This window comes from Adiantum capillus-veneris, chromosome 25 (genome assembly GCF_014529385.1).
Source record: "Adiantum capillus-veneris isolate H3 chromosome 25, ASM1452938v2, whole genome shotgun sequence".
Taxonomy (NCBI): Eukaryota; Viridiplantae; Streptophyta; class Polypodiopsida; order Polypodiales; family Pteridaceae; genus Adiantum; species Adiantum capillus-veneris.
This window is the reverse complement of record NC_140955.1, coordinates 64,523,142-64,538,305: the sequence shown is the minus strand read 5'-3', so window position 1 is coordinate 64,538,305 and position 15,164 is coordinate 64,523,142. Positions and strand designations below refer to the sequence as shown.

Sequence of the window (15,164 nt, the reverse complement as noted above, 5' to 3'; positions counted from 1 at the left end):
TGCGAGTTTTGTTGCATCTCTTATGTGAACAATCTCTTCCACATAGAAAAGCCTTATGTGTCAAGCCATGTGAAAAGCCTCTTGCAAACTTTGTAAAGAGAAAGCCACTTGTATTGTGAATTGGCAGCCACCTTTTGTGCTCATGTGTCAAAGGCTGCCTATTTCCAAAAGCCTATATAGAGGCAAGTTCTGCTGAATAATATTAAGTTTTGCCATTTGCAAGTATAGTCTATATTGTATTGTGCAATAGTTTTTCAAGCTCTACACTAACCTTCCCAAGCATGCTTATGCCATGAATGGTACACTAACCTATCCACCTTAACCCTAACAAATGGTATCAGAGCATTAGCCAAGCTAATCTCGTTTTTAGCTTAGATCCTAATTAAAGCACCTTAATTATTTTTGTATTATCACTTTATTAACTCCATCTTGCATATTAAAAATAGATTGCACTAGAATAATCTCTAGAGAGATAGAGAGAGGCACATCAGGATAAGGTTAGCAATAATCGAGAGCCTATTTTCTAGAAGCTAAAGTCAAGGAGTAGTCTCGTTTTATTTGTAAGGTATTTTGATAAGCGAATGAGTTGGCTTTATCTGATCATGCACGACGCACACACGTGGTCTCCTTGGCTATTACAGCTTGCCATTCAACACACCACCTATGCACACCTGCCTCGGCAATGAATACTGCGCCAAATCTGTAAACAAGCCTCGCCGAGCATGTTAGCATCAAAGACTGCAGAGCGGCTCTTCAACACCTGGTTCGCCACCATAGTCGTCCTACACCTCTAACCCTCTCCCTCACTCTTCTTGCCTCTCACTACCTGCTACGCTTCAGCCTCAGCCTGCTAATAAGCCACATACCCCACAAGTTCCCAACTGCCATGCTTTGAAGCCTGTGTATAGTGTACCTGCCCGCCCTGTCCAACTGTTGCAGAGGCTATCCCAACCTGGCCAATTGCAATAAATGCAGCGTCACCATCTCTGTCGACCTGCAAATCCAGCGGCATCCTAACTGTGTAGCCCAATCTCGGATGCAGCCTCGTCTTCACCTGCAGGTTGGCCCTTGATTGCCCCACACTATCCATTTCGACACCTCTATGCTCACTAATTCCTGGCTGCTCGTAGACCCTCAGCCTCCCGCCATCACGACCCTGTCAGATTCATCGTCAGTTGGTGTCGCCCCTACAACTTTGCCTCGACTGCCGGCCAGCTCAACAATCGATGCCCGTCCCTGCAACTCCGACCTGCAAAGCTGCCCCGTCCTCATTTATTCGGGATTAATTTTCATTGATTTTTATTTCTAAGAGTGCATTCCCACAGCATAGCGGCCTTGAGTTTTTCATCGCAAACTCTTTAATAAAGTTATTCCCGTGGTCCTCAAGTTTATCCAAATGAAGTGTATTTATCCGTAGTGGTGACATGGCGTATGCTCTTGGATCTACTATCACATCACGTACTTTCAAATATACACGGCATCAAAGTTTCCACTTCATGAGCTTCAAATTTCGCCAAGTTTTGTGAAGAGGTGTTTCACAATTGTGAAAAGTGACTTCACACTTGGTCACAACACTTGTAATTCGCTTTAAGTGCATAACCTTGCACGAGGACTAGACACTGCCCATATCGGGTAAGACCTTCCTCTCACCGCACACGGGAGTGCTTCATCATGGGGGGAGATAAAAACATCGACAAATTTAACGGCCATGGTTTCCACACGTGGCAGGCAAAAACCAAGGGCTACTTAATGCGAAAGCAGCTATGGTCCGTCATTAAGCCACCAAATGACGATGACAGAGTGGAAACGCAACAGAGCTTAGCACAGTTTGCAGCTAAAGATGAGCAAGCTCTTGGCATTTTGCTCACTTCGCTTGATGACAACTTTGTGCATTATTTAGATGATTGCACCACTGCATATGATGTATGGATAACTTTAGAGCAGCATTTTGGTGCTATTGCCAAGCATTCCAAAATTGCATTAAAAATGCAACTTTATGGATTGCTTATGGAGCCTGGAGAATATGTGTCATCTCTAGTCAATAGGCTCAAAAGTATTTGCACACAGTTGACGTATATAAAATGCCCTGTAGATAATGAAGACCAAATTGCTATGCTTCTCAAAGCAGTACCAGATGCAAATTTTGGCCAAATTGTAACAGTGCTTAAAGAGAAAGACCCAATCCCTAAAATTGAAGATGTAATAAACTCTCTTCAAGAGCACGAAAAGAAACTCCAAGGCAATCAACAACAACAATCAAGTGGTGCTTATCTGGTCTCATCTAACCGCTACAACCGCAATCACAAAAGCAACTTAAAGTGCACACACTGTGGTAGATCGAATCACCTTTCAAAGGATTGCTATGAAATCAATCCATGTCGCATTTGTGGCAAAAACAACCATGCTACAAAATATTGCAGACTCAAAGATAAATCTTCACAGGTTACCAATTACAAAGAGAATTTCAAAGATAAACCAAAAGCAAAAATCAACCTTGCCGCCACTGAAGATTCTGACGAAGATAACGACAACAATTTTGGCTTGGTTTATGATGATGTGCTCTGAGCATTATCTCTCTTGTGTACCTTACCCTCTATTTGTGCCAGGGGAGACTTGTGTGTGCCTATACCCTGATGTTGTGTGTACCTACACCCTTTGTGTCTAGGGGAGGCAACTTTTTGTTCAAGGGGAGGTTTGTGAATTGTGTGCCCCACCCTAGTGTGTTTTGAGGGGAGGATTGTGTGAGTGATATGCAACCAAAACCCACATAGGGGAGGATTGTTGGGATGCGATTTTTGTTGCATCTCTTATGTGAACAATCTCTTCCACATAGAAAAGCCTTATCATGTGAAAAGCCTCTTGCAAACTTTGTAAAGAGAAAGCCACTTGTATTGTGCATTGGCAGCCACCTTTTGTGCTCATGTGTCAAAGGCTGCCTATTTCCAAAAGCCTATATAGAGGCAAGTTCTGTTGAATAATATTAAGTTTTACCATTTGCAAGTATAGTCTATATTGTATTGTGCAATAGTTTTTCAAGCTCTACACTAACCTCTCCAAGCATGATTATGCCATGAATGGTACACTAACCTATCCACCTTAGCCCTAACAACACAGAGAGAAGAAGAAGAAGAGAATTTTTTGCCTCAAAAGGAAAAGCCCACAGAGAGAGAGAGAGAGAGAGAGAGAGATGACCTTACAAAATGACAAAGTACACTCACGAGTCACCAATCAAGCTACTAGAACTTGAATTATACCTGTCTAACATCTCTGTCAATCTGCGGTGCTGTCTGTGGACCTGCGTCATTCAGGTAAACAATTGTAATGATGCTAAATACGACCAGACAGAAATCCCAGAATAGAAGCAAGGTTAAATGGGCTTACGTTCTTGGAGGGACAGCATAATCATTAGCTGCTCTTGATCATCAGAGTCTTCCAAAGCTCTGGCCAGCGCTTCATCTCGTTTCAGCTGTAAACCAACCTTCAATTTCTGAAAAGCTGTAAACATGGAGCTGCTGCTTGCCCAGCCACCGAAGGCATCACGACTGAGGGAAACATCTTGCAACTGAGAGTCCTCCTGCAGTGATCTTCCAGAGTGATTATTCTGCAACTTTGCAGCACTCATACTATCCAAAAGTAGTGTCCTTTAACAAGCAAAAACGCATCTACCGATACGCCGTAATTGTAATGCATGTTAAGCGTCAAAAACACAAATGCAGAAAGCTTCAGCCCGAAGTCAAATCGTTCTGACCTGAAGAAGCTTCGACTTGAACTCAAACCGATGAAGTACTACAATCACTAGTCCCTGTTTGCAATACATCCAAACGAGAAGTATAGCCACTTGAAAACATTTTCATTGCAGTCTGGTTTCAACACTAGTCAAGGGTGTCTCTGCTTGAGTGAACTACAACAGCAGGTGGGTTTTGCATATTCAAGTGGGTAGGATTTAGACCGTTCTTGCAAGTCCCATTTGCCAGGAAAAGATTGCAAAAATTAAACTTGCTACAGTGGCTTTACCAAGGAATTTTGCTTTAACCCCAACATTAAGAGCAACCTCATCATACTTACCCATCCCCACAGTCCAAGAACCTGTTGTTCCCTTACATTTCTTACTGTCAGACAGCAGTGCCATTGCCTATACACGCACAGATGCCATCTCCCGGTAATCTACATGGATGATTTGATTACATAAACTAATGGCACCATTCTTACGTCAGCTCAGTCATGCAAATCGCTCGCTCGCTCTCTCTCTCTCTCTCTCTCTCTCTCTCTCTCTCTCTCTCTCTCTCTCTCTCTCTGTGTGTGTGTGTGTGTGTGTGTGTGTGTGTGTGTGTGTGTGTGTGTGTGTGAGAGAGAGAGAGAGAGAGAGAGAAGGCTTTCTCGCGTTAAAATGCAGCTAATCCAAGGTCAATCACAAAATCAGCGGTCGCGGTCAAAGCCAAGGCAAGCGTTTCAACGATTGCAATGCAGCTCGATCAGTAGCTGCGTGCAGAGAGAGAGAGAGAGAGAGAGAGAGAGAGAGACCTGTTCTTGAAGAGTTTTGGCGAGGGCGAAGTCTGCATCGAGGTGAGTGGGGAGATCCTGCGCTGCTCCTCCGTCAACAAAATGTACTGTTACCGTCCTGTGAGTACCCAACTCCTCCATTCTTCTTACAGCCAGGTTTACAGCCCTCGTCTCGACGCGCTAGGCCCTTTTTCATCATTGAGAGAGAGAGTGTGTGTGCGCTCACTTTCCCATACAATTCATCCATCCAAAGCTCCGGCGAGCCATGGCTACATTCTGTCGAGTAAGTAGATGTTACCCGTTTGGAAAAAAAAAGGAAAAACCCTTTTACTATTATCACGAGGGGGACATATTCGACATGACCAAAAGAGGATGCTATTAATTTGTTGGAAAGATTCTTTTGTGAGACGAAGCTTGCCTTATGGTTTTGTGAGGTTGTTAAAAAAGAAATTATCGAGGTAAAAACAAGTGATAAAATCACGAGGCCTGCCGAGTGTTAAAGACTCAAATGATAAAATTTGAAGAGCTTCAAAATATATTGCACTTGAATTAATGTTATCCCAACTTTGTCCCTTTTTGGATTTTGGGTTGATTTTTGCCCCGGAGCCCGGGTGCGAGGGAGCTATTAGGTTTCCAAGCCCGTGGGAACACTGCTTAGCATGCAAATGAACTCAAGCTCCCTTTTTAGTTTGCATGGCAACTTGCAAGTTTTGCCTTATATATTGTAAGATTCTTGTACAAAGATTATGATCAAGTAAAGCGTATAGTTTTTTTTGTTGCGTATCAAATCTCTCTCTCGCTCTCGTTCTGCTGCTCCCCATAGTCCTAGGCGGGCTAGAAGAGCTTGGTGCTAGCAGGGCAAGGTGATCCTGCATCTCGAAACGTTGCCAAAGCCACAGGCGGTGATCCTTGGCGCTGTCAAGCACAGGCGGCATCTCAAGGTGCAGACAGGACACCTGTCCGTTCAGCAGGGAAAATCCGCAGGCGATCACGGTTGCATATCGAAACGCATGCAAACGATTGCATATCAAAATGCCCTCCTGGCTTGGTGGCAGTAGTAGCAACACACGAGACCTAGCAGCATCTCAAGACGGTGCTCCTTGGCATTGCCTTTCAAAACACAGTGCAGCAAGCAGTTGGTGGGCCTTGCTCCCCATCAAAAACGTTGCCCTTGGGAAAGCAGTCTTGCATAGAGCTTTTCAAAACGCTCATAGTACTCAAGCCTACAAATTTGTCAACGAAAGCATATCAAAAAGCTGTTGCAAATTGGCAATTTTGCAAGATTGTCTTGCAAACCTACAAAGGTGGTTAATAAACCTCCAAAGAAGTGGTCTAGATGATAATAAGAATATTGCTGATCAATTCGATTAGCTGGTCAGCAGCCTGGCCTTGGATTGTGATGGTGATTTTTCAATGGTTTTGCTTCAAGCATTCAATACATCAATAGATGCCATACATGAAGAACTACTTCAAGATTGTGGTATCAGATTTCACAAACTATCTTCATCAATTTAATATCATAGATTTGTCATCTTTTGTCGATTGTCAAAACCATCATGCACTTTTCAGTCAAACCCTTATTTTAGCAGATTCATTTGCCTTACGATTGGATGCAAATTTCAAGAATATCCCACTAATATATATTTGTTGCAAGATAGACTTGGGTTGCAATAGATATCGGGTTGCTTGCAGACGTGCAGTTCCCCTCCACTTGGTCACCCAATTTACAAATTTGATTAAACATGTAAATTGATCAAACACAACAAAAGGTTAATCGATCGCATGCACTGTGCTGGTCTTGAACTCATGACCTACTCTATGTTTGAACAAATGATTTCTTTAAACATTATATTGTTTGAACCAATTGACTATGATCATGGCTGGGTAGGTCATTGTCATTGCCTTGTTTATAGACTTACAATTAAGATGGCTTGGTAGGTCATTGTCATTGCCTTGTTTATAGACTTACAATTAAGATGTAGATCACATCATCAATCTCTCATATTTATGTTGAAAGGTTTACAAGGATGATAACTCATCTCACTAGGAGTGCCACTCTATTAGTACCATTGCTTCCATCCATTGTTCTAGTTCAAATATCACACTTTCAGGTATTGTCTTTAGTTGCTTAGCTATACATATATAGTGCCTGCTCATCTACATCAAAATTATCACAACGTTCAGGACGAATCTTGCCACCTAAGAAGTTGCTTGCAAAAGCACTAGAATGTTGTAGTTTGTTAAGCCCTATCTGTAAATAACCTATCTTTTTTTGGTCCATGAAATATGAACGTTGCACTACAGTCTCCTTTAATAGACACCTTATAATCCTATTATGACATAAGTAATGAATGCAACTTCTCAGAGAACCTCTCTATGTCTAGGGAATACTCAATACTTTGTTGGACCTTTCTAGTAGCGATGCACTCGACAATAGTCCCATCACGTTCATCCTCTAGTATTTCCATCTCTACCTTCACAACATGTTGATTACGTTCTGCAATTAGCAAACTTGTACAAATGTACTCTTGTACAAATGTACACTCTCCTGCAATTTCTAGTCTATGCCTAGACGAGGAATCATAGAGTTCCTAGACAACACTTTGCAAACTAGCAGCATTAACATTCAAGCTAGTACCAATCGCTGCATTGACTCTCTCAACTCTCTTGCCCTTCTTAGGTTATACATCTCTCTTGCCGCTTGCATTTTTATGTTGTTAATGTTACAATTCATTTTCGCTTTATTAGTTGTACTATTGATTGTTTGAATTGCCTCATTCACATGACTTGGGAAATTTTCAAAAGCATAAATGCAGTGCGTTTAGTCAATCAACAATCCTTTAAGCTCATCAATGCGAGGCTACTTTCTGAAGGATGGTAGTGCAACTCCTTTACCTTGGAGATTGCATACCTTTGATAAGTTCACATCATCTAGTATTTCTATCAGAATGTACATTGTTGAAAATTCTTTCTCAAGAGCCAATTTTGAAGGGGAGGAACTGGGAGCACAGCGAAAGAGGAATACGTACGCACACACTCACACACACACCACCATAGCCACGCACACAGGTTGAAGGGGGAGAGCCAACACGTACTGTGTGCCCCCTTTCTTTCTTCTCTATCTTATGCACTAAGGCACAATACTCATTGTAAGTGTTAGTGGCTCACACAAGTGTATAGCTGTACACTTAGGCTTAGTAGCAGTTAGTGATGGGCGGTCGGCCACATGGCCATTAAACCTAACATTCTCCCACTTGATGACCAATGTGGGAGACCATAAGAATGGAAGAGAACCACTCTTCACCCAATGCCCATCAACGCACAACAGTGCTGAAACTGATGGCTGGAGAGACTTTTAATTTGTTGCATCTGTTGTGTTCTCTGACGTAGGAATCTTCACTAAATCAAGGCTCTTGTTTGCCAGGCATTCACGACTGAAGTGATAACTCACATCAATGTGTTTCGTTCGGGAATGAAACACTAGATTCTTATCCAAGGAAATAGCAGTCTGACTGTCACAATGAAGAACTGGTGTGCACTACTTTAATCCAAGATCTTTCACTAGGTGAGCAAACCAAATAGCTTCTTTGCATGCCTCACTCAATGCAACATACTCTGCCTCTATGGTAGAAATGGATGTATAGTCTTGAAGAACGAGAAAATGTGTAAACCAACATGTTGTTGATTTACGACTATCAACACATCCTACATAATCATTGTCTACAAATCCCTGAATGGATGTATCTCCACGACCATAGCATAATTGTCTATCTACAGTGCCACTCAATTATCTGAGAATCGACTTGACAACATCCCAATGCTTTTTACCAGGATTAAACATAAATCTGCTGACAACTCCCACTGCATGTGCAATGTCAGGTCTTGTAGCCACCATGGCATACATGAGACTACCACAAGCTAAAGCATAAGGAACCTTAGCCATTGTAGCTTTTCCTCATCAGATTTGGGAAAATCTTTCTTGCTAAGTTTCAAATATGCAGGCAATGGAGTACTCAAAGCCTTCCCCTTCTGCATGTTGAAACGATCAAGAACCTTGTGCACATACTCTTTTTGAGAAAGGTACAACAACCTCTTCTTACAGTCATGAGTAATGCGCATACCCAAAATGTGATTGGCTTCGGCTTCACCCAAATCTTTCATGTCAAATTGACTTTTCAGCTTGGTTTTCAAGTCAGCAATGTCCTTCTTAGAATGACCGGAAATAAGCATGTCATCTACATAAAGGATAAGCATAATAAGCTGTCCATTGGGTTGTCTTTTCACGTAAAGACATGGATCTTCATTACTGCGCTTATAGCTTAGGGAACGCATAAATGCATCAAACTTTTGATACCATTGTTTGGATGATTGCTTCAAGCCATAGAGACTTTTCAAAAGCTTATAGAGACCAAATGTTCCTTGCCCTTTAGCACAAACCCTTCAGGTTGCTGCATATAAATCTCTTCCTCGAGATCACCATGTAAGAAAGTTGTAATGACATCCATTTGATCAAGCTCCATATCTTCAGTGGAAACCAAAGCAAGCAACATTCTTAGTGTGGTCATCTTGACCACTGGAGAAAAGATTTCCTGGAAATCGACACCATATTCTTGCTTGAAACCTTTGGCCACTAAACGAGCTTTGTAATTGCCAATCTTCTTCTTGTAAACCCATTTACAAGGCAATGCTTTCCTACCTTTTGGCAATGGAACAAGATCCCATGCTTTGTTCCTTGCAATACTGGACATCTCCCTCTTCATAGCATGTTCCCACTGAACCTTATCATTGGCTAGCATAGCCTCTTTGTAACAAGAAGGCTCACCACTATCTGTCCCAGCAAAACAAAATCCACGCCTGAAACAAAATGTTTTGGCGAATGTGAGACTCTTTGAGATCTTTGCAGCTAATCAGAACTCGTACTAGCCTATGGAGTAATTGGCTCCGGAGCTGTGTGGACAAGAGGTGATACATCGGAAAACGTGACTTTCCGGAATTCAACCTCTTTCGTTGGTTGTCTATGCATCTTAGTCTCATTGAAGACAACATCACTGCTATGGATCACTGATCAAATTTTTGGATCCATAAAGCCAAATTGACCATCTACACCATAGCCGATGAAACGCATTTCTTGGACTTAGGATCTAGCTTAGCACGTAACTCCTTGGGTACATGTGCATAAGCTTCACAACCAAATGTGTAGAGTTTTTTTATAAGACAATTTATGTCCTGACCATAACGTCAAAGGTACATGAAACTGTAATGAAGCATGTGGTGATCTATTGATCAAGTACACGGCTGTGTATAATGCGTCGGCCCAAAACCCCACTCTTGGATGGTCCTATTCATTCGTTCCACAACACCATTTGTGCAGGGGTATAAGGAGCTGTAAACTCACGCTTAATTCCCCTACTTGAACGGAAGTTTGTAAACTCTTTGGAGACATATTCTCCACCATTGTCTAAGCGCAAAGCTTTCAACTTATGTTCAGACTAAGTTTCAACACTAGATAAGAACCTCTTGAAGCAAGAAAAAGTCTCATCTTTAGACTTCATGGTGTAGACCCAAACATGCCGTGTTGCATCGTCAATGAATGCAACATAATAGGATGCCCCACCATGGGATTTAGAAGGCATAGGCCCACATAAATCACTGTGCACAAGCTCTAAGGGCTTTCATTCTTTGTCAAAAGAATCTGTACGATGTGTCCGTGTTTGCTTTCCATATCGACAGTGCTCACGAAAGGGAAAATCTAAAAATGACAAAGACGGTAAGTAGCCCAAACGAGAGAGTGTCTCCATTCCCTTCTTTAACATATGTCCTAACCGGCTATGTCACAAAGCAACGGTTGGCAGCTCGGTTATAGAAAGAACACTGTTTTTATCAGATACATAAAGAGGATAAAGTGAACCAACTTTAGAACCATGGGCTATAATAAGATGACTCTTCACAACATGCCAAGACTGCTGATGAAAAGTGACTTTGTAACCCAAGTCATCAAGACGTCCAATCGAAATCAGATTGCATGTCAAGGCTGGAACACGACGCACATTATGGATGATAAACTTCACCTCATTTGCCATAACCATGGCAATATCACCTACGCCAACAATTTTACAAGATTAACTGTCACCAAGTGTAACAAAGCCAATGGTTTCCTCGTATGTAGTAAACCAATGCCTATGAGGTGTGATATGCAACGAAGCACCCGAATCAAGAATCCATGTATGGGATACTTCACCACTAACAAGGAGTTCAACTGGCATAGAACTTTGCAAAGATAGAGTTTCCTGTGCATCATAAAAGACATCTTATTTTCAATCAACACATTAATGTCTTGCGCATCATTGTCATCCTGAACTATGTTTAGTTCTTCAATGCAACGAACAAAGCAAAAAGATTGCTTTCATCCCATCATCAATGGTCATGCGCTGTGCACGAATTTGGGCAAAAAGAGAATCAAAATCATTGATATGGCTAGCAACACGAGCTAACTTCTTCATACGAAGGTTGAAAAGTTTTTGCATCTGGAAAACCTTATTGCTATCCGTATCGTTTTCGTAAGTGTCGCATAATTTCTGCCATAAAGCATGAGCAATCTCGCATTCTAACACTGGAAAGTACACCAACTCACCAAGGTGCAGTCTGATCGTAGAACTGCATAGCTCATCAAGCTCCTCCTACTGAAACTGAGTCATGTGCATATCTTCAGTTCTAGCCACATAGGCAATAGGCAACTTTTGCTTCTTTTGGACAAGCACATCATGCATTTGGTTCTTCAGAAGCTGAAAGTTAGTGCCATCAAACTTCTTTATGTGTCATAAATGTCACGGTCTTTTCTAGTAGACATGGTGGCAAAACTACCAAAAGATTCTGGGAAAATTTCGGCTGAGTCTCCTTTGTATTTGGGACTATGTCAACCAAAATACGAGACAAAATGACCAAGTATGTCACTCACAAAGCATAAAAGAGGGCAATGCCTCTCAAAAGCACACTTTATAGAGACCAACTAAGGTGCATAAACTGTCAAACTGACAATAGACTGCCAACTCGGTGTCAAAAGCATCTATACCACTATACCACTCTATACATGTCCTATGGCGAGGCCTCATAAGGGATGCTCCAGCTACTTGTATCACCGAAGGTATCTCCACATTTGAGAATACCCCAGCTCAATGAAAACCTCACGCTATCAATCCTCAACAACGTAGGTTATGTAGCAAAACGTATAGCCAAGTCTCAAAAATGGCTATCTTCTGGATCAAGTCATAGAAATGGTCGGGGCTGCCGTACTAGCCAAAAGATGGCTCCACAAAAGCATACAATCGCAGTATCCACAAAGACGTACAAGTCTGTCAGGATGCTCAAACAGACATCAAAAGAATTGAAAGCTATAACTGTACCTGTACTTGTACCTGTACTTGTACCTATACATGTACCTGTAAATAAACATCCCTGTGGGGAGTCAAACTGCTCCCAAAAGTGCTCAAACACTATTAAAAGTGTCAACATATGCATGTACGCATAAGCAACTGCTCCCACTGGAACCAGAATATTGCAAGCACTGAAAGCTATAACTGTACCTGTACTTATACCTGTACCTGTACTTGTACCTGCAAATAAACATCCCTGTGGGGAGTCAAACCGCTCCCAAAAGAGCTCAAACACTGTCAAAAGTGTCAACATATGCATGTACGCATAAGCAACTGCTCCCACTGGAACCAGAATATTGCAAGCACTGAAAGCTATAACTGTACCTGTACTTGCAAATAAACATCCCTGTGGGGAGTCAAACCGCTCCCAAAAGAGCTCAAAAACTGTCAAAAGTGTCAACATATGCATGTACGCATAAGCAACTGCTCCCACTGGAACCAGAATATTGCAAGCACTGAAAGCTATAATTGTACCTGTACTTGTACCTGTACCTGTATCTCTAGTCGAAGAAGACAATGCCGTCAAACTCCCACTCTATGTGTGTGTATGAGGCCACTCCGAAAGAGGCTACACACTCCCGAATGAGCCGTGGGCTCTCACAGATGGAAGAGGCTACAACAATGGTACCTGTAACTGGCTATGGAAGCTCTGCAACACCAACTATCAAAAGAGGGCTGAAAATTTCAGCTCCTGAACCATAGCTTGAATGGGGTTTCTGATGGCTCGAATGGCTCCGAAAGGGGGGTAAAACCTCAGAACACCTACTGAAAACGCTCTCGGAAAGCTAAATGTGCCGATGTCGAAATCGAAATCTTGTTTGCACTCTTCAAAAGTGCATGCGCGCGGAAACGATTTTGGGAATGAGATAGCTCCGATACCAGATGAAGGGGAGGAGTTGGGAGCACAGCGGAAGAGGAATACGCATGCACACACTCACACACACACTACCATAGCCACACACACACACAGGATGAAGGGGGAGAGCCAACACATACTGTGTGCCCCCTTTCTTTCTTCTCTATCTTATGCACTAAGGCACAATACTCATTGTACTTAGTGTTAGTGGCTCACACAAGTGTATAGTTCTACACTTAGGGTTAGTAGCAATTAGTGATAGGCGGTCGGTCACATGGCCATTAAACCTAACAAATTTCTCTATAGCTTGAGCTTTGCTTAGTTGGGCAAGACCTCCATCATTCTTGATCAAAAGTCAAGCTGAAAATTGATAACATGCAAGGATCTTTCAAAATATGTAGATAAAGGGTCATCTTCCCTTACCTTATAAGTTTCTCAAACTCTTTGTTAACATCATCCATCCTTGAATGGATTATATATCTAAAAGATAAAAGAGAAATTGTCTTGCAATTAGCTTCCCATTATCAACAACGTTCCCACCTCATCAATAACACAAGTGGGAAAGTTCCTCAGACAAGCAAAAGCTTTAAGAGAAACTACCATAGCACATGAGGGCGTTGTCGTAATAAATTAAGGTGCCATTAGGGTTAGTTGATTAAAGAGTATGACTGTATAAACTCCGGCTTCTAACAATTGCTGCCATCTTTGAGAACATTTCTAATACCCGGGGTCCTTCACAAGAAGGTAGGTATATCTTTGACATTCCCAGTTGTACCCTGCCTAAAGGAGGTTTGAGCAATTCAAAGCCATTCTTGAACCATGCATGTATAATGTCACAATTTAAGTCTCAATAATCAAATTAATATCAGAAAAGTCCTAATCACACATTAAACTCTAGGGCACACACTCTTTGGCGGGGATTAGAAGACCAATCGTTTTGTGATTCTACCAATCCTCCAGCAAACTCTTAGAATGTATCTCTCTTGAGAGAGAGCTTGACAACATGCCTTGTTGGGCATGGAGTACCTTCAAAGACCTTGTAGCCATCTGTACAACAATCTCCTCGTCTCCTTCTTCCTTGGAGGACTCCATGTTTCTTTGAAAATCTCTCTCTCTCTCTCTCTCTCTCTCTCTCTCTCTCTCTCTCTCTCTCTCTCTCTCTCTCTCTCACACACACACACACACACACACACACACACATACACACACACACACGCACAAAAACACACACACTTGCGAGCATGGCTCCTATGGTCGCCTTACGTGCGTGGGTAAGTATTTATTTTTTTCACAACCCATTGTAATGCATTGATCATGCAAGCTAGAAGGCAGTTACCTCAATCGTAAATGTACCAAGGAATTAAATTTTGTGGCAGGCCTCACACACTCCCTATCTCTCAGCTATCAAATGGCTCTTTAAATACCCACAGGCAGGTTATGTATAACTCTTGTAAGTAAAAATACCTTTCATAGGATCACCAAAGTTCCCCGATTGAGCTCTCATGGATGATGGAAGCCCACTCCTACCTTCTCCATCTACACACAAAAGAAGGTTGTACTCGTCCCTGCTGCTCTGCCTACACACTGACTCACATGGTTGGGTGTACATGGCCATTAAGTATCTAGTGCATGCGCATGCGACACACACACACACACACACACACACACACACACACAGAGAGAGAGAGAGAGAGAGAGAGAGAGAGAGAGAGAGAGAGAGAGAGAGAGAGAGAGAGAGAGAGAGAGACCTTTTACAATATCACACATCCAAAACTTGGTTGTGGCAAACATTTGGGCAAAGCATGCTAGGGAGATAGACAATGTAGAGCTTGACCAGAGTACCAAGGATGAACTTCGTGGAAGAGTTATTATTAGGTAGAGCAGAGGCTATAGACAAGGCGCAGATAGACCATAGTAAATTAAACTTGTAAGGTGGTCATTGAGCATTGAATGCAACCTTGAGTTCTTTGCACACATTTCCTCTCTATTTACTCAAGACTGACAAGGCTTGCAACGATTAATGATTGCAGCAGCTCCGTCCACTCATCAAAAAGATCTTCCATCATTCCCTTGACATCTGCTTGAATCCTGGTTGTTCTGTTTCACCCCTCCGCTGTTGGGAGATATAATAGTGAGGAGACATAATAGTGAGGGTCTTTGAGAGCATCTTTGAAGAAACAAAGAAGAGCCAATATGTCAATATGTCAATAATGCATGCTCACAAAATTTATCGAGCTGGTGCGTTTGAATCCTTCTGTTCAACAAGGGATTTATTCCAAGTCTCATTAGAATGAGGAAGGTGAGGAATCTATAAAGATTCCAGGTAACGTAATTATAGATTTGTCAATATCAAGTAAATCCTTAAATAATGAAGGTGA

The 15,164-nt window shown here is 42.0% G+C and overlaps 1 protein-coding gene and 1 pseudogene across 3 annotated transcripts in view; both read right to left on the bottom strand.

The window, feature by feature from the left end:
• The window catches only part of LOC147425007 (E3 ubiquitin ligase BIG BROTHER-related-like), a 49,735-nt gene extending 44,965 nt beyond the window's left edge, over positions 1-4,770 (bottom strand). The window contains exons 1-4 of one of the 3 annotated variants that reach the window (XM_086500667.1): positions 4,522-4,770; positions 3,749-3,802; positions 3,382-3,574; positions 3,255-3,295 (exon numbers count right to left, since the gene is read on the bottom strand). In XM_086500667.1, coding sequence (XP_086356793.1) covers positions 3,255-3,295; positions 3,382-3,574; positions 3,749-3,802; positions 4,522-4,641 — 408 coding nt within the window. In that variant the 5' untranslated portion in view covers positions 4,642-4,770. The remainder of the gene's footprint in view (positions 1-3,254; positions 3,296-3,381; positions 3,575-3,748; positions 3,803-4,521) is intronic. The other 2 variants (XM_086500665.1, XM_086500666.1) reach the window with 2 other exon arrangements.
• A 1,773-nt stretch (positions 4,771-6,543) lies between these two features.
• LOC147425006 (uncharacterized) lies at positions 6,544-13,878 on the bottom strand (annotated as a pseudogene).
• Between the last annotated feature and the right edge of the window lie 1,286 nt (positions 13,879-15,164).